The sequence below is a fragment of the Culex pipiens genome, chromosome 2 (assembly GCF_016801865.2).
Source record: "Culex pipiens pallens isolate TS chromosome 2, TS_CPP_V2, whole genome shotgun sequence".
Lineage (NCBI taxonomy): Eukaryota > Metazoa > Arthropoda > Insecta > Diptera > Culicidae > Culex > Culex pipiens.
Window position 1 is genome coordinate 50,473,143 of NC_068938.1, and position 21,408 is coordinate 50,494,550.

Consider the following 21,408-nt stretch of genomic DNA (forward strand, 5'->3'; position numbering starts at 1 on the left):
AGGTCTACGAGCTGTTTTTCAAAGGTTCATTTTTCGAGCAGGATTATAGCCTTACCTCAATGAGGAAGGCAAAACGTGTTTATTTCTTACAAAGACGCAAGGAAATTCACAAAAAGGGCTTAAATTGGATTGAAAATTGAAAATTGAGGGCTGATTGAGTAATTTTTCGTAACCAAAGGTCGGATCGTCATTGTCCAAAAAATAAAATTGTAGAGAAATTGTTCAGCTCTTCATTTTTTTCAGGGATGGACAAAGATGGAAACTATTTAAAAAATAAAAAAGAAATCTGAATTTTGCCTTCCTCACTGAGGTAAGGCTATAATCCTGCTCGAAAAAGTAACTTTTGAAAAACAGCTCGTAGACCTATATTCATGTATACCTATCGACTCAGAATCGAAAACTGAACAAATGTCTGTGTGTGTGTGTGTATGTGTGTGCGTATTCCCCTTGGTGCTCAAAATTCTTGCCAAGTTTTCTCGGCACTGGCTGATCCGATTTGAGTCAAACAAGTTGCATTCGGTCCGGTTTGGTGCCCCATACTGCACTATTGAATTATTTGAAGATCCGATAAGTAGTTCAAAAGTTACGTATAAAAAAGTGTCAAAGTTGCGAATCGGGTGCTGGAATTTTGATGCCGGATCTCACTTAAATGCATTTAAACTATGTCCGGATCCATCATCCAACCCATCGTTGGTTAGGTAATCGAAAGACCTTTCCAATGATTCTAAAACATTGAAGATCTGGCAACCCTGTCTCAAGTTATGACCACTTAAGTGATATTTATGTACTTTTTTGAAGCCGGATCTCACTTAAATGTATGTAAACTATGTCCGGATACATCATACGACCCATTGTTGGTTAGGTAATCGAGAGACCTTTCCAATGAGTACAAAACATTGAAGATCTGGCAACCCTGTCTCGAGTTATGACCACTTAAGTGATATTTATGTACTTTTTTGAAGCCGGATCTCACTTAAATGCATGTAAACTATATCCGGATCCATCATCCGACCCATTGTTGGTTAGGTAATCGAAAAACCTTTCCAACGAGTCCACAACATTGAAGATCTGGCAACCCTATCTCGAGTTATGACCACTTAAGTGATATTTATGTACTTTTTGAAGACGGATCTCACTTAAATGCATGTAAACGATGTCCGGAACCATCATCCAACCCATCGTTGGTTAGGTTATCGAGAGACCTTTCTAACGAGTCCACATCATTGAAGATCTGGCAACCCTGTCTCGAGTTATGACCACTTAAGTGATATTTATGTACTTTTTTGAAGCCGGATCTCACTTAAATGCATGTAAACGATGTCCGGATCCATCATCCGACCCATCGTTGGTTAGGTTATCGAGAGACCTTTCTAACGAGTCCACATCATTGAAGATCTGGCAACCCTGTCTCGAGTTATGACCACTTAAATGATATTTATGTACTTTTTTGAAGCCGGATCTCACCTAAATGCATGTAAACGATGTCCGGATCCACCATCCGACCAATCATTGGTTAGGTAATCGAGAGACCTTTCCAACGAGTCCACATCATTGAAGATCTGGCAACCCTGTCTCGAGTTATGACCACTTAAGTGATATTTATGTACTTTTTTGAAGCCGGATCTCATTTATATGCATGTAAACGATGTCCGGATCCATCATCCAACCCATCGTTGGTTAGGTAATCGAAAGACCTTTCCAACGAGTCCACAACATTGAAGATCTGGCAACCCTATCTCGAGTTATGACCACTTAAGTGATATTTATGTACTATTTTTGAAGCCGGATCTCACCTAAATGCATGTAAACGATGTCCGGATCCATCATCCAACCCATCGTTGGTTAGGTAATCGAGAGACCTTTCCAACGAGTCCACAACATTGAAGATCTGGCAATCCTGTCTCGAGTTATGACCACTTAAGTGATATTTATGTACTTTTTTGAAGCCGATGATCTGACAACCCTGTCTCGTGTTCTGACCACTTAAGTTATATCTGTGTACTTATTTTTCTGGACCTAAAAAAAATAGCTGAAATATGTGTCTAAACCACTCATATTACCCATTGTTGGTAAAAAGTGAGGAAGGCATCAACCACATAGGTGGATTAAGTTAGTTTTTAATTCAAGAATGGCTTGAAAATTGCGCATTTTATCCAAAATTCATATTTTATTATTCGAAATTTAATTTTACATCCAAAAATGATGTTTAAGGTCGTACGCAGATGGTGTCATTCACTGTAGAGACAATGACTGTCAATGATGATTCTGAACTTAGGTTCCAGAAATAATAAATTGTCATGAAAAATCAATCGAACGAAATGTAAAATGCTTCTATGTACAAACAACACAAAAAAAACCATTTTTTCGCATTCTGAATCAAGATTTAAATGATTTACTAAATCGAACATGGCCGCCAAATCGCCGACCGGGAATGATACCTCTCGGAGTCTTAAGGAGCTTATTCGGGTAAATTTTCGATACAGTCCAGACTCGACTATCCGAAGTTTTTGGCAAAATTTCACTTCGGATAATCAAAACTTCGGGTACTCGAATCACGAAAAAAGTTTATTTTTGATTGTTGAGCTTATGTTTGACTCCTAAACTACTCTAAAATGATTTAAAAAATTTAAATCTAAAATGGCGGGCAGTTTGGCGGTAATGAAATACTGAAAAAATACATTTTCTAATTTAATAGGCAGTTCAAATTTGACTAAAATGGGGTTGCAGAACTCGAGCTCGAAGCAAGAAAATAAAAAAAAAACGAAATGATTTTTTTTGTGATTCGATTATCCGAAGTCCCATGCAAACCTTCGGATAATCGTACTTCCGATAATCGAAATTTTGTTATAATAACATAAACTGTTATTAAACCCTTATGAAAAAATGGATTTTTCAAGAAGATTCCATAACACTTTCTGTTATTTTAACATTATTTCCTGTCATTTTAGCAGCTGTCTAAAGTTGAGGTACGTTTTTGGCCAAAAATTACCTCTCGAAAAATCAACTTTTTAAAATTTTTGTTGGAATTGATCAAAAAGAACCCAAATGTTTGAAAATCTCTACTTCAAACATTGTAGCATGTCAATACGATTCCCTCGAACAAGAAACACTGTTGGATGACTTGTTTTATTTGAGCATTATTTTAGTTTCATTTGACCCAATGTCACCCCCTCTAAGGGGTGAGATTGGGTCAATTTTTAAACGACTGCCATTTAAGGTAGAGTCCATCGAATTACACCACATTTTGGGAAAATGTTAGTAAACTATCTAATAACAATTCTACGATAAAAGATTTTCGATGTTATTTAAATTGTTTTTGTTACTAAGAAATTACGAGAGGTGTATCGTTTTTTGACCCATAGTCACCCCCACTGACGGTATCGATCAGCAAATTCCTCCAAATGATACGGATTTCCGAATATTTGCATAACACTTTTCTATGGACAGCCCCCAAATTTGTTTGGAGACTTGTATCGAGAATCCAATGATTCAAAATGGATAATTTGGACCTAAAGACGAATGGACAAAGTTTCATCCAAACAAAAAAATACAAAAATAAAAAACTTTTTTTTGTGAAATTCTAGACAACATTATATTGGAAAAAAGACTTCAAATATTGTTTCACACTCTATTTTACCAAATTACCTATACGATTTTTTTTTTTCTATATAACAATTAATTACAATTAAATATTTTTCACTCATAGCCATCAGAAATTCATCGATATTACTATAAAACAAACTAATTTGCATAAAGCCACAGAATCAACGTCACAAAAAAGGACCATCATATAAAATTAGAACACGCTGTAGCAGCCAGCTCAAATTTCAAACTCGCCATCGTTCGACCCTTTAATTTGCCCTGCCTGCCAGCCTCCCTGTTTTTTTTTGTTGTTCCCCTCACACAATCTCGCAGTGGCATTGCCGAGTGAAAATTCAATTAGGAACGGGTAATTTTTCCGGGCAAACTCGCCCTGACCAGGCTAGGCTCAGTTTGCGGGAGGAAAAAAGAGTTCACATCAGGGAGACGGATTTTTTTTTGCTGTTCAGCTATTAAATTCAAATTCATCAATAAATCATTAGGTTTCGAGCGTAACAGCGCAAATTCATCAGTTCCCGGTTGAGTTGCGGTGGATTTGAAATGAAGGGGAATGTGGGAAATTTGGATTAACATTATATTATGTGGTTACTGGGTGAGCGATGAATTAATCAATAATGTAGTCAAATGAGGTAAACGCTAGTTGGATTGGTTGTTTGCTCTGTTTGATGAAATCAAATCGTGAAGTAATGAGTTTGGTGCTATGTACAGATTCCTCTACTTATTTTTTTACTGTACGTCTCATTCCATAAAATAAATAAAACATAAAAAATTGATAATATTACTTCTTCAAAGTGTGATGATAAAAATTTGAGAAAAGTAGCAGGTTTATTTTTTTAATTAATTTATTTCTGTAATGTTGTTTTGAAAAAGAATATTGAACGATCCTTATTAACTTCCCATATTTTGACACTTGCATTCATTCTTTCATTTCAATTTCTTCTTGAACTATGTTCTTTTCACCCACCCCTCGCACACACACACCAACTCACACACGTACTCTACAAGACGCAATTAATTAAGTTCGCCGAAAACGAAGAAAGAAAAAAAAGCTCAAACGACCAGGGCAATTTCTCTTAAAGCATCATTATCTTTACAGCTAGCCATTTATTACTTCTTAGTGGAGCTTCACCCCTCTCCTCTTCTCTCTCTCTTTGTACCTCTTTTTGTTTCGGTATTTTTTTTCGAGACTTAGTCCTGCACTTGTAGAACACTCTCTTGGTACCGTTGGGTAATTTGCCAATTGCGCCACATCTGTTTAGGTTAGCTGATTTGGTTTGAAGCGTTATAATTTAAATTTGATTTGGATGGTTTGCTAATTTTCTTTGCTGATTAGTATGAAAGAGAGAAAGAAAGGCAAAAAAGCGAAGAATTTAAAATACCGTAAACCGGAGTGACATTGATAGGAATTCAATTTATTTTTCATTGGTAAGGTTACATTGAAGATTTCAATTGAAAATGTTTGTTTCACTACGTTCAATAAATTTGTATAAAATATATATAAATTTGAATAAAGTAAATAAAAAGTTCAAAATTTGATCAAAATTAACAAGGAATTTATTTAATTGCCCCAAAAATAATGTTGCAGCATGAATAAAAAAAACCCAAATTTGCTTTAAAGTTTTTTGATAATGCCTATAAATCTGAAGATATTTTTGATTAATGTTTCAATAACACGTAAAAATATGTAATCTAGAAACTAATTTTAACTGTTTTTAGTAAAAAATTTCAAAAAAAAAATGCACAGAATCTTAAATTCGCTTTAAAAATCATTTGAATTATGAATTTTATGATAGCATGTATTTTTTATTTGATCTGCATAAATAATTGTAAAGGGATTTTGATGTGTTTTTGAAGATCAGAGCTGTTCTGGACTCTGATGGAATCAAAGGTCGAATCCGAATCAAATAAGGATTTTAAGTTCGGTTGATCCTAAAATTTCTTTGAATTACCATGGGTTATAAGTTACAGTAATTTTGTCATATTATTTTAACCTTGCTTTTAAAACACTTTTTTGAAAATAAAGGTAAATTTCAAGAAATGTCATTCACTTCTCAGATTGCGAATTCAACAAATTAATTTTTATTTGGATTTAAAGAAGTTACATAGACAAAACAATATTAAAAATGCCAATACAAGCGCTTTTTTCAATTATTTTATTCAATCCTATTTCATTCTAAGTCAAAAAAAAAATATGAAAAATATTGTCAAAACATCTTGATGTTTGAAAAAAAAACTTGCGAAATAATAAACCTTTGATGTTTGAATTTAAATTTTTGTTAGTCAGTAAATTGAGTAAATCTTATGAAAATTTTAGTTAAATATTGGCAGTTAAGGAGGAAAATTAAAAATTACAAAAACGAAATTACAAGCCACGGTCATATGAATGGAAAATAACCTTGTGAAATACGCTCTACAACGAAAATAATTTCTGGTGAAACAACAACATTTTACGGTGCTGTACATCGAAATTGCACAAAAAAACTTCAGATTTTATTTTTTAAATGATTCTCAGATCTCGAAAATTTACTTATTTTTAAATAATTTAAAAAAAATGTATTTTTTTATGTACAAGCAAAATTTTATAGTGGAGCAAGTGTCTTCCTCAGACATATTGAACAGAATATGTTAAATAAAAAATGTAAAATAAAACTAATTATTTTCAAAACTAACGTTTAATGCAAACCTGTTTGTATATATTTCCTAGTAATTCAGGCTTATCGAATCTAGATTTTCGTTAAGAAAATGTTAGTCGATACGCAATATTCACTAAAAAAGACATCGCTCTATTATGTTGCAACTAATAGAAATTGAATGACTCGTGAAAATGCTTTGAAAAACTGAATAATGTCTAAAAATATATAACATAACATTAAGTTGAGATTTTTCACAGTTTTTTCAGCTGTTTCTCGCAACTTTATAAAGGGGAGGTCAGGTCAGAGAAAAATACGATTGTAAAATGTAAACGAAAAACAAGTGGTTGTCTGGATTATGCATATTGTTTTTTTTCATACACAATTTATGAAGATTAACAGTCATACTTTCCGTCAACTTTTCTTCACATGTGGGGATCTGAAATTACCAGAAAAAGTTAAGAATTCGAACATAGAATTGAAGTCGACACTCTGCTTTTTTGAAGCGTAAAATCAATGAAGGATTCAACAATAGAACAAATAAAATAATATCGAAAGTATTTTTTAAATACTCAAAGAGTAATACAAACATTAACAAAAAGTATAAAAGATTATGATATATAGTAGAGTGTGTCCAACAATTGTCAAACTACCCTATACAATATCGTCGTGGGATGTGTCAAAGCAGAAAAAGAACGCGAAAGAACTAAAACTTTTCAGTATTCACTTACCGTGGGCACATGGTCCGGCGGGTTATCCTCTTCACTGTCTTCAAACCCCATCTCTTCACGAAATGACCAAAGTCACCACCGTACCACATATTTCATCATCTTAGACGGCGCGCGCAAGAACCGCACGCAGAAAAAAAATCTATTCCAGCTGAATTAACCGTTAATGAGAATTAAAGAGAAACTCATCATTACCACCACCGCCAAACTGGCGCGCGAGGATGACCCCTAGGGATGGTCATTTGGTGGGGGTCACAAAAAGCAAGTCCATGGTCGAAGAAAGCCCTAAAAAGTGACATTGAGTTATGGCGCTTTTTTGGGAGCTCAACTACTCGAGCAAAAACGAACACATACAGGTTAGGTACCGTTGCAAAGTGCACCAGCGCGCGATCAACTTGTGACAAAGAGTTTGAAATATCAAGGTTTTTTTGAATTCTTAAAAGCTAACAGCTTTTTTTTTCTTGGAAGAAGCCTCAAATGCTACTTTAATTTTATTTACTCGTTTATTATCGTCGCCGGAGGGGTGATTCCGAGGAGGGTTGCCTTCAAGCCAAAAGGGTCATTAAGGTCGTACAATTACACGGCACAAAAGTCAATAATTCACCTGTTGCGATGAGTGCGGTCGTATCGCCCCGGTGGTGGAAGCTTTTTTCATCCAAATGCTTTCCAAGAAGGATGATTATGGGGAACACACGCGTCTTAAATACCCCCTTCGGGGGCAAGGTTTTTTTTTTGGTTGGGAGTCAAATACTTTTAGTTTGCTTTAGCTGACTGTTCAAGTGTTTCCCAATTGGTCTCAATTACAGGATGATTGGCCAATGTTGTGCGAAAAAAATATCACGTAATAATGTAATCAAATTATATTGAGTCTTTCTAGCATTCAAATTTAAGAAAAATCATTGCATATTGTTGAAGTACTCAGCCTTATACAAATTTAAAGGCTTTTTATAAGTTTACTTTATGTATGATCCCTCACAAATAATAAATTTTTAAGCCAATTACAAGGATTTGGTTTTTTATCTCTATTAGGTATTTGAATCCATGGAATTCTGTTTTTTTTTATTTTTTATTATGAACTAAATTTCTGCTCAAGGCATTTTCACAGATAAAAGAGACATTTTTTATCAAGTTTTTTTCACTTATTTTTTTTATCGGACAAAAATACATGAAGCTTGAATAGAGAAAATAAATATATTCTTAGGCATGTTGAAAATATTTGGCAATGGAATTATTTTTTTGTTAACTAATTTAATAATAGAAATTTTCCCTGGGCCTTGTAAAATCAAGGAGCATGATTTGATCCTAGTGTATTAGTTAAAATTTGGGTATACATTATTTTTTTATAAGCACTATGGACACCACTTCATGCTACGAGAACTCGCTTTGCCGCAGCCCCAGGGCTTAAGCGTTGACCGATAAGCTGTCTTCGTGAACAAGGTAGTTCTCCGAAAGTGAAAATATCACAATTGCACAAGACACCGCAGCTCTTGTGACTTTTTTACTATCACAATGTGGGATTTAGGTTGGGACTTCAGGATAGAACAATTGATTTGTTACTTAGCATTAGCATTTAAAATAAACATGTTTCCTTTCCAAATCTATTTGATGTTAAAGTTAGTTGCAATTGTTGAGTTAGAGTAATGCTGTCAATAAACATTGATTGATGTAGAATACTAGGCATTCTTTTATGTCAAATTGTCCATAGAGTCTCGATCAATCTATAATGTAATGATATCGGACAAAATTCGTTGATCTGTTGAACTAACGGTTTTCGGATTATGGTTGTATTGACCATTGCTGCGAATCGAGGAACTACGGATCTTTTGACGTAAATGGTCATTTCTTTTTCAAATCGCGATTTCTATCCTATTTGTATATCAGTTCATAATTTTTTATTGTTTTTGATAGAAGTAGTTATACAACAGTTAAAGGAACGTTTACTTTTGAACATTAAGTGTAGAGGATTTTAGATTAAAGTTTAGATTTTCAATCCAAAGTAGTTAGCAAATGAATATTTGGACTTAAATGAATAATTGAATAAGTTGGACTTATGAATAACACACAACTGTGCATTTATTCTAGAGTCAGATCCATACAGCGTCAGTGTTTATTTGGTCGAAGTGTACTAATTCATTGGCAGATCTGATTCTAGTTGTAATGTACGACAAGACTACTGACGGACGTGACAGGACGAGGGCCCAGTTTAGAAGTTTCAACATCAACAATGTGCGGCTGAATCACCCTCCCAAAAAAACTAATTTAATAATAGAAATTTTAAATAAAGGAATTATTTTCTGATATTTATATGATCATGAGTGAATGCTTGACAACAAGTCAAACATTTCACAAAAAAGAGGAAAGATAAATTCTCTTAATGTTAACTTTTTCCCAAAATTACACACCTTCACCAAACGACAACTTCCCTTTGTGGATACCCCCGGTTGACCTACAAACAGCACAGTGAAATATCATTTATTTTAATTAAATCTTTTTTCGCCGCGATGAAAAAAAAAACAACAGTAATTTCCTGCCACACCTTCCTTCAACACGAACGGGGCAAACCTTTCTGATGCCAAGGGCACCAGCTTCATGTTCATCAACGATTGCATTGCCTTTGTTCTTGCCCAAATCGAACCCATCATCACCTATCGGATGATTGCTTGACCACCGCCATCACCTACCGTACAAAATAGGGGTCCACTCGTGCCAAGCTCTTTGCATCCTGCAAGATCTTAACCCTTGAGTGCTCAATTTTTTTCTTTTTGTTTATTTTTTTTCTTGTGTATAAAAAAAATAATATCTTTTTTACAAATTAAATAAAAAGCTTTCAGTAATTCTCTACGAAATCGGCCGATTTCGACCATTTATATTTTTTGTATTTTTTTATTTGGCTCAAACTTAATGAGGGCCTTCCCTTTCACCAAAGAAGCCATTTTGTGTCATTGGTTAACCCATACAATTTTGGCAGCTGTTCATACAAAAATGGTACGTAAATATTTGAAAATCTGTAACTTTTCAAGGAATTTTTTGATTAATTTGATGTTTTCGGCAAAGTTGTAGGTATTGATAAGGACTATTCAGAAAAAAATGATACACGGAAAAAACATTGGTGATTTTTTAATTAACTTTTTTTACAAAAAATAAATTTCCCAAAATCCGTTTTTATTTTTTATATGTTTTAGGGGACAAAACCCCACATCTTTTAAGCCATTCAGAAGTTTGGACCAAAATTTTGCCGACGAGTTATGCATATTTTTTTAAAAATAGTGATTTTTGAAAAAAATATAAATTTTGTACTTAAAACTTTTTGACCTAATTTTTTATTTAAAATCGAAAAGAATTTAACATTTTTTATGATCAAGTGCACCGTTTCCAAAATATAGCAATTTAATGTTAAAATTTGTCCAAAAAATTCCGTTTTTTATATTTTAAATTGTGTATATTCCTGATTTTTTTTTTAAGGTTCAGAATGTTTTTATAAAGTTTTCTAAGAGGCATATCAGAGTTACAAAAGTACAAAAAAAAATGCTCAAATCCCGCTATCATTGCCTTCTAAATTGCACTTTTTTCCACCCACGTAGACCAAAAAACACATACATCTACCGCAAATCATAGTCCGCGAAACCTAGCATCATCTGAAACTTCCAATTTCCGCCCGAATCGGCTGCGTCGAATAGTGTTTGACGGTGCTCCAGAACAATCGTTCCCCTGTAATTGGCGAGCTTCCCTGAACGGTGGCACACGCCGCCACTTGAAACTTCCACCGCGCCGCCGTTGATTGACCACTTCCAAGATCTGATTTCCACCCACCACCTTCGCACAAGGGGGAAAAAAAATACCCGCGAATCACACTTCTTCATAGGTTGACCACATGCGCTGCCGGTAATGAGTCTGTTAATTACTTTCGATTTTTTTGCCTCCTCTTCTACGTTCTGTAAATTTGGCTTTCCCCCAACGCCAGCGCAATCAATTATTAGGTTACCGTTTAACTTGCACTCATCAGAGAAAATTTGAGGGGGGTTTTCCCGCCCGTCCAAAAAAAAAGCTTGCTCGCGCCAAATTCTGAAAGTTGGGTTTTTTTGCTCTCTGGTAATTTGAATGCCGGCGGCGGCCAGCACTGACCTCTTCTTGGAGTGGGGAACATGCAAAAAAAAACCCACGCAGTGATGATGGGTTTGGAGCACACACACAGCCCCCGGTTCGGACCCACAGTTGGCACCTCCTGGTCGTTTGCTTCAAGTTTGTTTTTTTTTTTTTGGTATGTGGTTGTCTGATTCGAGTAATTTCTAGCCTCTTTCTCTCTTCTGGTGTAACAGCTCGCTTTGTTCTTCACGAGTTTGCTCTAAATACAAATTGGCTGCGAAAGCTTCTGTGATGGTACTTGTTGTTAAAAAATACCTTCAGAACAGTTTGGAACTAAGAAACATATTGAATTTAAGCATTTAAGCAAAATAAATATAACAAATATTTTCTTTTATTCTCATTCCAGCAAATTGGCAGTTTTCGATGGGAAAAAGGCGATACGAGGAGGCATACCGTTCGTGTTTCGTAAGTAAATCATTAATCCGCCAACTCACACTGCATTTGCTCCGACTTCAATATAAAATTTAATATTTGATTTATAAGCATTTGGGAAGTATAAGGAAAACGTTTTCTCAATTTCTAAAAGAATATTATAAAACGTTAAAAGTTGAAAAAGTTGAATGAATGAAAAATAATGGAAAACCCTAATTTCCTTGGTTACAATTTAGATTCCAATTTAATTCAAAAGTAATATTAAATTATTTGAAAATCACGATCACGGCATCAAATCCGTTAGTATCAGAATAAAAATTATGACAATATGACGAGTGTCTATACTTTTAAATCATTATTTTGCGAAAAATAACTTGAATCAATGCTATCTATCTGGAAGCAATACTGACTGTCAAAAAAGAGTTATAAATTATATTCATAATAAGCATAACATTAAATCATGCCTTTTTTGTCTAAGAGACGGGTGATTCAGGTTTTTTTCGTACCTTTTTTTGAAATTTTCGTCAAATTTCCATTCGTGAATTATTGATTATTGACACTCAGAAATCTAATAAGTAGAATACAATTGAATCGAATTTAAAACAAATATAATAGCACAAAGATCCGTTTGAAAGTATGCTAAACAGATATTTTTTTCAATAAAATTTAATATGAATTTACTAAAAAAAAAGGATAAAAAATAAACGAAATCAACCAAAAATTCAATCATTGATTCCAGGTATGACACTTTTTTTTTGTTTGAAATAAACATGGATTTTGACCATTATTTTCAAGTTAAATTTATTCATCTGAACAAAAAATATATATATTTAATAATAATTTGATAATTTATATAAGAGCAATTCCAGCTCAAATCAGGAATTTTTCATGAACTTTTGTACCCGACCCTCTCCGATTTCAATGAAACTTTGTAGACATGTTATCCTAGGCCTATATAAGCCATTTTTGTGTATATGGAGCCAATTGTACTCGAAAATGACATTTGAGAAGGGCGAAAGTTATTTAGATATTTTTGTATTCTGTAATTTAAAAATGACTGTATCTCGAAGCCGTTGCATTGTACCAAAAAGTGTTCAAATACAAACTTGTTGGATATTGGGCGGGCTTTCTGAAAAAAAAAAATACACTGAAAGAAAAATACACGCCAATTCTATGGGATTTTTCAATTTTTATGTTTAAAGGTTAAATTTTAAGGTGAAGTCACGATTTTTTTTCATACAGAATTTTTCAGGAAATAGCCTAAAATGTTACAAAAAGACTCACGAAAAATGCAGGATGGTATGTCTCTCCTAAAATAATACAAAAATCATTTACTAAAACTGTTTTTCTGAAAAGTGGCCTAACCATCAAAATTTTCAAAAACCGATAGTGGGAATCGATTCTCCAGACAATTTTACATAATAGTCTCCATATTGACCATTGTCCAAAGTCCAATCCTTGCGAAGTTACAGCGGTTTTTAAAATAAAAAAGTTGAAAAAACAGCTTTTTTGCAATTCCACTGTGAAACTGTCAACTTTTCCTGTCCTTCTGGAGAAACGAAACGGCCTACTTTTCCCTACCAAAAATAACAGAATGGAAAATTAATACCTTTCAATAACAGTGCTGAAAAGTTCTACTTTTCAGCACTGAAATGGGTGCTGAAAAGTTGAACTTTTCAACACTAGTACCGAAAAGTAACATTTTTCAATATTTTTTTGCTTTGAACGATGAATTTACTAAACACATGAATGTTTGACATAAAATTCCATTAAAGAAGCGTTTTTCGGAATTGCAAAAAATGTTGTAAGCAACTCGTTGCAAAACTTGATTTTTTCAGCACTCGTCGTATTTATCCAACTCGGTAAACCTCGTTGGATAAATGTACAACTCGTGCTGAAAAAATCTTCTTTTTGCAACTTGTTGCATAAACTACTATTTTGGTGGTTTTTGGCATTTTCTATATGACAGACTTGATTTTTCAGTCTCGAAAGTACTTTTACCGGAAAGATCGTCCAATTTCCCATAAGTTTGCCTTTGACAGCTTTTCAATTGGATGCATGGGCTTATAGATATATGCTTAATTAAATTGCTCATAACTGAAAACAGAATATTTTTTTCAGTGTGGTAGAAATCTGGATAGTAAATCATCTTACGTAAATATTAAAACAAGTCAAAATGTTACATAGTAAATCAACTTACGTAAATATTCAGACAAGTCAAATTGAAAAGCTGTCAAAGACAAACTAATGAGAAATTGGACGAGCTATCCGGTAAAAATATTTTCGAGACTGAAAAATTCCAGTCTGTCATATAGAAAATGCCAAAAACCACCAAAATCCTATTTTTTCATCATTTTTATTTTTAAACCGCTGTAACTTCGCAAGGATTGGACTTAGGACAATGGTCAATATGGAGACTATTATGTAAAATTGTCTGGAGAATCGATTCCCACCATCGGTTTTTTTTAAATTTTGACGTTTAGGCCACTTTTCAAAAAAACAGTTTTAGTAAATGATTTTTGTATTTTTTTAGGAGAGACATACCATCCTGCATTATTCGTGAGTCTTTTTGTAACATTTTAGGCTATTTCCTGAAAAATTTTGAATGAAAAAAAATCGTGACTTCACCTTAAAATTTAACTTTTAAACATAAAAATTTAAAAATTCATTGAAATCGGAGAGGGTCGGGTACAAAAGTACCAGAAAAATTTCTGATTTGAGCTGGAATTGCTCATAAATAACTGCATTCTATTTATTCTTGTATGTATAACATTGGAAATTATGAAATGATAAAATAGGGTTATTATTTTTTATAAATATATATAAATTTATAAATTGCTTAGTAAAAATAATGGAAAGGTTAAACTGCAATTTTTATCTATTGAAAAAAAGGTTCAATTTTCTTCCAGCCAAATTGAAATGATTTAGAAAAAAAAATGTTTTTTTTGATTTAAAACACCGTTTTTTTTAATTGGCATATTTTTCATTATTTAGTAAAACATAAATTTCTATTACGATGTAAGTTTTAATTAAATTGAAAAAAAAGTGCTTCAATTTGTTTATATGTATTCTGAAATTATTTGCTACAAAATTCATTCATATAATTAAAAAAAGATATAATTTTTAAAAATCTAAAACTTTTTGTGTAAAATATGACATCCGATTTGATGGCATGCTCAAAATTCCATAAAACGCATGTTTCATCAAGCAAAAGTTAAAAATTGGTTTTAAAATCGCTGGGGCGGTCACACAAAATTATTTGTAAAAATCCAGAACCACTCTTAAAAAACCATTTTCTATTTCAATTTTTACACATTAAGACTTGAATTGCACAAAAAACATTTTTTTAAATGCCTCCGTTTGAGCTATGGCACAGAGTGATGAACATTGGTTTGCCCAAACCATGATTTTTTGGGAACAAAAAATAATACAATCTTGCTTATTTTTGCCTTCCTCACCTTACTGAGGAAAGGCTATAAAATCACTCGAAAACTGAACTTCTCAATTAGACCTCCTAGACCCACCTTCATGTATACCTATCGACTCAGAATCAAATTCTGAGCAAATGTCTGTGTGTGTGGTGGGATGTTGATCAAAAAATTGTCACTCGATTATCTCGAGATTGGCTGAACCGATTTTGTCCGTTTTGGCGTCATTTGATCTGTCTTGGGGTCCCATAAGTCGCTATTAAAAATTATGCAGCTTAGTAAAGTACTTCAAAAGTTATGCTAAAAAAACGATTTTAACAAAAGTCCGGAAGATTTTACAAAGGGTGGTTTTTGTAAGAAAACCCGGCATGTTATACATTTTTAGAAAGACCTTTCCATTTTTAAAAGACCTTTCCAACGCGTCCAAGACATTGAAGATCTGACAACCCTATCAAAAGTTATTAGCACTTAAGTGTTATTTATGTACTTTTTGAAACCGGATCTCAGTTATCATGATGAAAACGTTGTCCGGATCTATCATGCGACCTGTCGTTGAACAGGTAATCAAAAGACCTTTCCAACGCGTCCAAAATATTGACAATCAGACAACCCTATCAAAAGTTATAAGCACTTAAGTGTTATTTATGCACTTTTTGGAAGCCGGATCTCAGATATTTTGATGAAAACGATGTCCGGATCTATCATGCGACCTGTCGTTGGATAGGTAATTAAAAGACCTTTCCAACGCGTTCAAAACATTAAAGATCTGCCAACCCTATCAAAAATTATAAGCACTTAAGTGTTAATTATACACTTTTTGGAGGCCAGATCTCAGATATTTTGATGAAAACGTTGTCCAAATATATCATGCGACCTATCTTTGGATAGGTAATTAAAAAGCCTTTCCAACAGACACAAATTGAATTGGAGATTTGTCTACTCTATCATAAGTTGTAAGCACATAAGTGCCCTGAAATATGAAGATCTGACTACCCAATCTGAATGAATGAATAATGAGTCAAATTGATAGAATACTTAAAGGTCCGCCCTATGTTGGATAGCATTACCTTTTAAATGTGAGGAAGGCACCAACCACCTAAGGGTGGATTAAGTAACGTTTTTATTATTATTTTTCGATGTGTTGCAAATTTTCTGACCTCTTTAAATAAAATATATTCAGAGAAGGTGGGACATGCTAACTATCTAAAAGAAACAATAAAATGCAAAAGTTTTTTTGAATTTTTACGTACCACTTTTTATGATAAATTACTTTTTTGTGCAAAGGACAAATTTTCATAGTTTATGGAAACCTCAGAGAATTGCTCCATTTTAAATTTAGCATCCCTTTTAAGTTTATTTTCTGAATATAGAGATTCTTGAGCTATTGAATTTTATGCTTATTTGAAACAGAGTATGAGGGTTGAAAGTGAACAAAATTTCTCGGATAAATATAATCTCTAACAAACGATTTATAACTAGTTCCAATTTAGGCCATTGCACTTTTTAAAATTTTTTGTCCTGTAAAATCAAGGGGCATAAAACATATTTTACAGTTGAAATTTTGCATATTTTTGATAGTGGCACAACCGAGGACACAACTGTAATAATGTTTACTCTTTTTGTGGTATTTACCCCTAATAAATGTGTCTCTCCACTCCACAGCCCAGTTCGGCCCGTGGAACTTCGGGCCCCAGCACGGGTTCGCCCGGGTAGTCCGGTGGACGCTCGAGCGATCCCCGGAGCGACTGCCGAGCGGCGACATGGAGGCCGTGTTCAGCCTTATGGATAACGAAATCACCCGATCCATGTGGAACTATCCGTGAGTGTCAGTAGAAGTTGTGACGGGAATTTTACTAATAGTTTGCAACTTCACAGCTTCCGCATCACGTACCGACTGATCCTGCGCGAGAAGGAGCTTCACTTCCACATCGGCGTGTACAACCCGAGCAAGGACATTACGTTCTCGTTCAACCTGCTGCTGCACACGTACTTGAAGGTGCCGGACGTGCGCCGGTGTCAGATCACCGGCCTGCACGGGTGTACCTTTATCGATAAGGTGCGAAGCTTAAAACTTGTTAAGGTTCGTTCTAGGAATTAATGATGGCTTGCTTTTAAACAGACTAGAGACGGTGCTATCTACCAGGAGGGTCGCGACGTGGTGACTATCAACGAATGGACGGACCGGATCTACCAGCACACGCCCCAGGAGCACGTCATCACGAACGTGGTGTCCGGCCGGAAGATGCGGCTGCAAAAGTACAACTTTCCCGACACGGGTAAGGACTCAATTTTGTTATAACTAAGTTTAGTCGAATTAATGGATTGTGATTCTTGAACAGTGGTGTGGAACCCCTGGATGGACAAGGCCCGGGAGTGTCAGGACTTTGGCGATGACGAGTACCCGAACATGATCTGCGTCGAGGCCGGCCACGTGTCCACGCCGGTGATCCTCCTGCCCGGAACCGCGTTCGAGGCGAGTCAAATACTTCAGGTGAGTTTGCGTATTTCGGTAGCACGTGGCCATGTGATGCTAACCTGAAGATCTTTCAACCAGGTCATGTGAGTAGAAACCCAGGGAGGTGCTGTGACCCGCAGTAAAGGTTCCTCCCGAGCAAAATCCAAGAAAAACCAGCAGCAGAACCAGCAGAATCAGCAGAACCAGCCACAGTCGTCGAGCCAGCAGCAAAATCAAACGACACAAAGTAATCAGTCCAGTCATCAGCAAACCAGTCACCAACAGCAGCAGCAGCAGCAACAGCAGAGCCAAAGCTTGGCCCAGTCCAGTCAAGCGGCGGCCGTTGCCGCTGCCGCAGCTGCCGCCCAGCAACAACAGGCGGCCGCCGTGCAACAGCAGCAGCAGCAGCAACAGCAGCAACAACAGGCTGCCGTGCAGCAGCTGTGGCAGGTGCCGGCGGCGGCCGCGGCTGCAGCGGCCTGCTGGAACAACTACGCCAACTTCCAGACGGCTGGTGTGCTGGCCTTTAAGATGCCACCGTCCTGTGGGGGTCTTTGCGGGCCCCAAAACAACTGCGAGCTGTGCTCGTTGAACTCCAACTGAGTGAAGGCTGAGGATCTGCTGGGAGAACTGTCCGACGGGCTCGACGAGTGTGGATGAAATGCTTGCTGGTTTTTTTTATATATACGTTATGCTGTAGCGACCCGCTGGATCCTTCCCAGGAAGCGAATAAACCGAACGACATCCGTAACAGCATGGTTTACGGGCGCTACGGCCAATCCACACTCGCTAATGTCGCGCGGACCAAAATGGATTTTGCTCAAAGAAAATGCAAAATATGGGTATAAAATAAACAATTTCAATTAATTTAAAATCGAAACGAATCAAAACGTTAATGTGAGGTGAGTGCGAGAGAGAGAGAGGGTGTGTGAGAATGCTCGAGGCGAATTAGCGAATAAATCAATTGACTAAACTAAAGTAAGTAAAATCTTTACCTTTGGCGAACGTCGCCAGTTAAATTTAGGGTACGATACGAGTGGTTGCGGCCTCTTCTAATTTTGGGAGGGCCACGTGGAAAAAAAATGGCTACCAGGCTTAGGCTAGATAGTTTGTCTTTAGTTTTGTACGACGACGGTAGTGGAGAACGAATTAAGGCTAGGATTATATTTTTTTAAACGCTAATCTCTTACCAACTCCCCTCTTTAGGAAGGCTATCTGTTTAATTTTCTGATAAATCCTTGAAAATCAATCGCAAAGCGATGAATGTTTTGTTATTATCACAATAATTTGGTTCGGAACTAAACTAAAATAAAACACTAGCAAAAAATCGAAAGGAACTGGAAATATAAAATTAATACTAATTAGGTAGCATTCAACGGTGGGTCAAAACTGCTAGAGTGCACGTCCCCACTAAGATGGCATTTCTATAAATGTAAAGAAACAAAAAAAAAAAGAAAGAAATCAAATTCGGCCATTCGTAGCGTTAAGGACAGACACAAAATTTTCAAAATTTTATCGTTGTGACAGGCGGAGAGCATAGGAAATTTAAATTTTAAACTTTATAAAGCAACACAGAAACTAAGTCTAAAACGTGCTAAATTACGGTTGAGACGCAAACTTACGCTGAAACTAAAAAAACACATTTCAGTTGTAAACCTATAGATTTCGGAACTGCCATATCGTTTCGTTTTGTTATATTTAATTACTTTCTTTAAATTAATCTCGGGAAAGGTAATCAGACAATATGTATGTTGTGCCGGTGGTGCATTCGAGCACGTTTTCAGGTTCAGTCCTCTTTTCGTTACCGGGTTTATGTTGCAGTCGCTTCGTAGAATGTACTTGCTATAACTTACCAACAGCACTGTGTAAAATGCAGCGCAAATCGTATACGAAACCTATGTGAAACAAATCATTTTTGTACTGTACATTTACGGAAGCAAAACAAAAAAAAACTAGAACGAAAGAGTTAAACTGAGATATTGACAGGCGCACGTGTAACAATTATTTTTTGGCATCTTATTTTATATACAATAAAAAAAAACTTTGAATCATTCAAAAATTCATTCAGTTATTTTGAAAGAAATTCCTTCAAAACACAAGACAAAAATTACCAGCCTTTTCTAACAATTATGACTCTAACTAATTTAAGACTCAGCAAAGTTCAAAAATGAAAAATATAGAGAATTTTCTCAGCTTTTCAAGTATATTTTTTTTAATAGTGGTCAAACATGTGCACTAATTTAAAAAAGTGAATAACTGCAACTATTTTCAAAAAGGTTACCTAATATGGCTATAGCTTGGAAACGGTGCACTTTATCAAAATTTCACTAAAGTACTATTTGATTGCAATTTTGATTTTACATCGAAAAATGAAGTCAGTTGAAAATTTTGTGCGACCAATAATCGATTTAAAAAAAATTAGTATTGATCAACAAATTTATAACTCGGTCAAAGATTAATTGCACAACCTGGAAATTTCTGAAAAGTTGGCATTTGATGTCCCCTAAAACATATAAAAAAAAAGTTTTTTGCAAATCAAGTTTTAGTGACAAAAAGTTAAATAAAAAATCACCAATTTTTATACCGTGTATCATTTTTTCAGTGTAGTCCTTATCCATACCTTCAACTTTGCCGAAGACACCAAGCGATCAAAAAAATCCTTCAAAAGATACAGATTTTTGAATTTTCATACATCATTTTTGTATTTTGCAGCTGCCAAATTTGTATGGACAATTATATGGACAAGCTAATGATGCAAAATGGCTTCTTTGGGCATACCGAAGGCACCCAAAAAGTTTAAGCCGGATTAAAAAATACAAAAATTAAAATTCATGAAAAAAGACCGATTACGTAGAGAATTGCTCTATGAAAAAATTACCCTAAAAAATGCGTGTAAATTAAAAACGGTTCACCTTATCAAAAAAACAAAAATCCCTGTGGCCTATTTATTGGAGCAGTCCTAATCATAACCTACAACTTTGCCGAAGTCACCAAATCGATCAGAAAAATCATCCAAGGATAGTTTTTTTTTAATAATTAACATGACACATTCTTCAGTAAATGTAACAGAAGTTTGACGAATCTGTTTTCAGTTTGATGGATGTAATTTGGAAATTTTAAAGAAAATACCAGGGGGATGCTAAAGGCCGCAATCTTGGGTGATTGAGATTGATAACGCGCGCAAACTGCGCACAGTGAAAACAAAAATATTTCTTTTTTTAATAATTCAATTTTTGTTATAAGAATTACTGTAGTAAAAGTCAAATTACATAGAAGTTAAGTTAAACGTTTCATGTGATTAAAGTATAATTTTAAATGAGGTCATCGGCCCGATGTGTGCTTAATAATCCCAACTTTAGTAGTTTATTTTGCAAATAAATTGATAAAAATCACCTCACAAACATACACTAACTTTTAAACGTACATTGCGATAAAATTTTACATAAGAACAATAATAATTAATAAATAATTATTACTTTATTTCCATTTTATGCCTGCAGTTTTTGTACTTTTTTTTACAGTGTGCAGTTGCTTTGTTTTGGTTCCGTAACGAACAGCTGTTCTTTTGTGCTGGTGCCGAAGTTGGCAGTTCCCTTTTGTTCTGGTGCCGAAGTTGACAGCTTGTGTTGGCTACGGGCGAGCTGCCTGTAGTGAGATATAGATGTCGCCCCCCCTGGAAAATACCTCAATATTTTTTTATATATTGTCCGTTTCTCTCAAAGGTACACGCCGCGCGGCATTTCAGAATGTGCCGTAGACACGGTGCTCAAAATATCGTTATCATGAAAAAAAAAATGCAATCCGAGATTTTGGTGTCTATCGATTCCTTACACCATAATGCACCTCTGAGCAAAAATGAAAACATTCGCTGATGTAGTTTTCGAGATACAGCCCTTTTATGATGTTACATCCGATTTTCAATAAGAAAACCAAAACAATCTATACATTTTCGGCATTTCAAAGAATATGCATTTTGGAATAATGATGAATTTTGCTTCATATGACTGTCAAGCATCTCTGGGTAAAGTTTCAGAAGGTTTGCTGATGTAGTT

The 21,408-nt window shown here is 35.0% G+C and overlaps 1 protein-coding gene across 2 annotated transcripts in view; it reads left to right on the forward strand.

The window, feature by feature from the left end:
- Positions 1–17,577, forward strand: part of LOC120423640 (uncharacterized) — a 106,981-nt gene extending 89,404 nt beyond the window's left edge. Inside the window, exons 3-8 of one of the 2 annotated variants that reach the window (XM_039587514.2) lie at positions 11,448–11,506; positions 16,564–16,720; positions 16,777–16,957; positions 17,021–17,177; positions 17,241–17,392; positions 17,456–17,577. In XM_039587514.2, the coding sequence (XP_039443448.1) occupies positions 11,448–11,506; positions 16,564–16,720; positions 16,777–16,957; positions 17,021–17,177; positions 17,241–17,392; positions 17,456–17,464 (715 nt within the window). In that variant the 3' untranslated portion in view covers positions 17,465–17,577. Of the gene's footprint in view, positions 1–11,447; positions 11,507–16,563; positions 16,721–16,776; positions 16,958–17,020; positions 17,178–17,240; positions 17,393–17,455 lie in introns of those variants that run through there. The other variant, XR_005606263.2, reaches the window with a different exon arrangement.
- Positions 17,578–21,408: the final 3,831 nt, after the last annotated feature.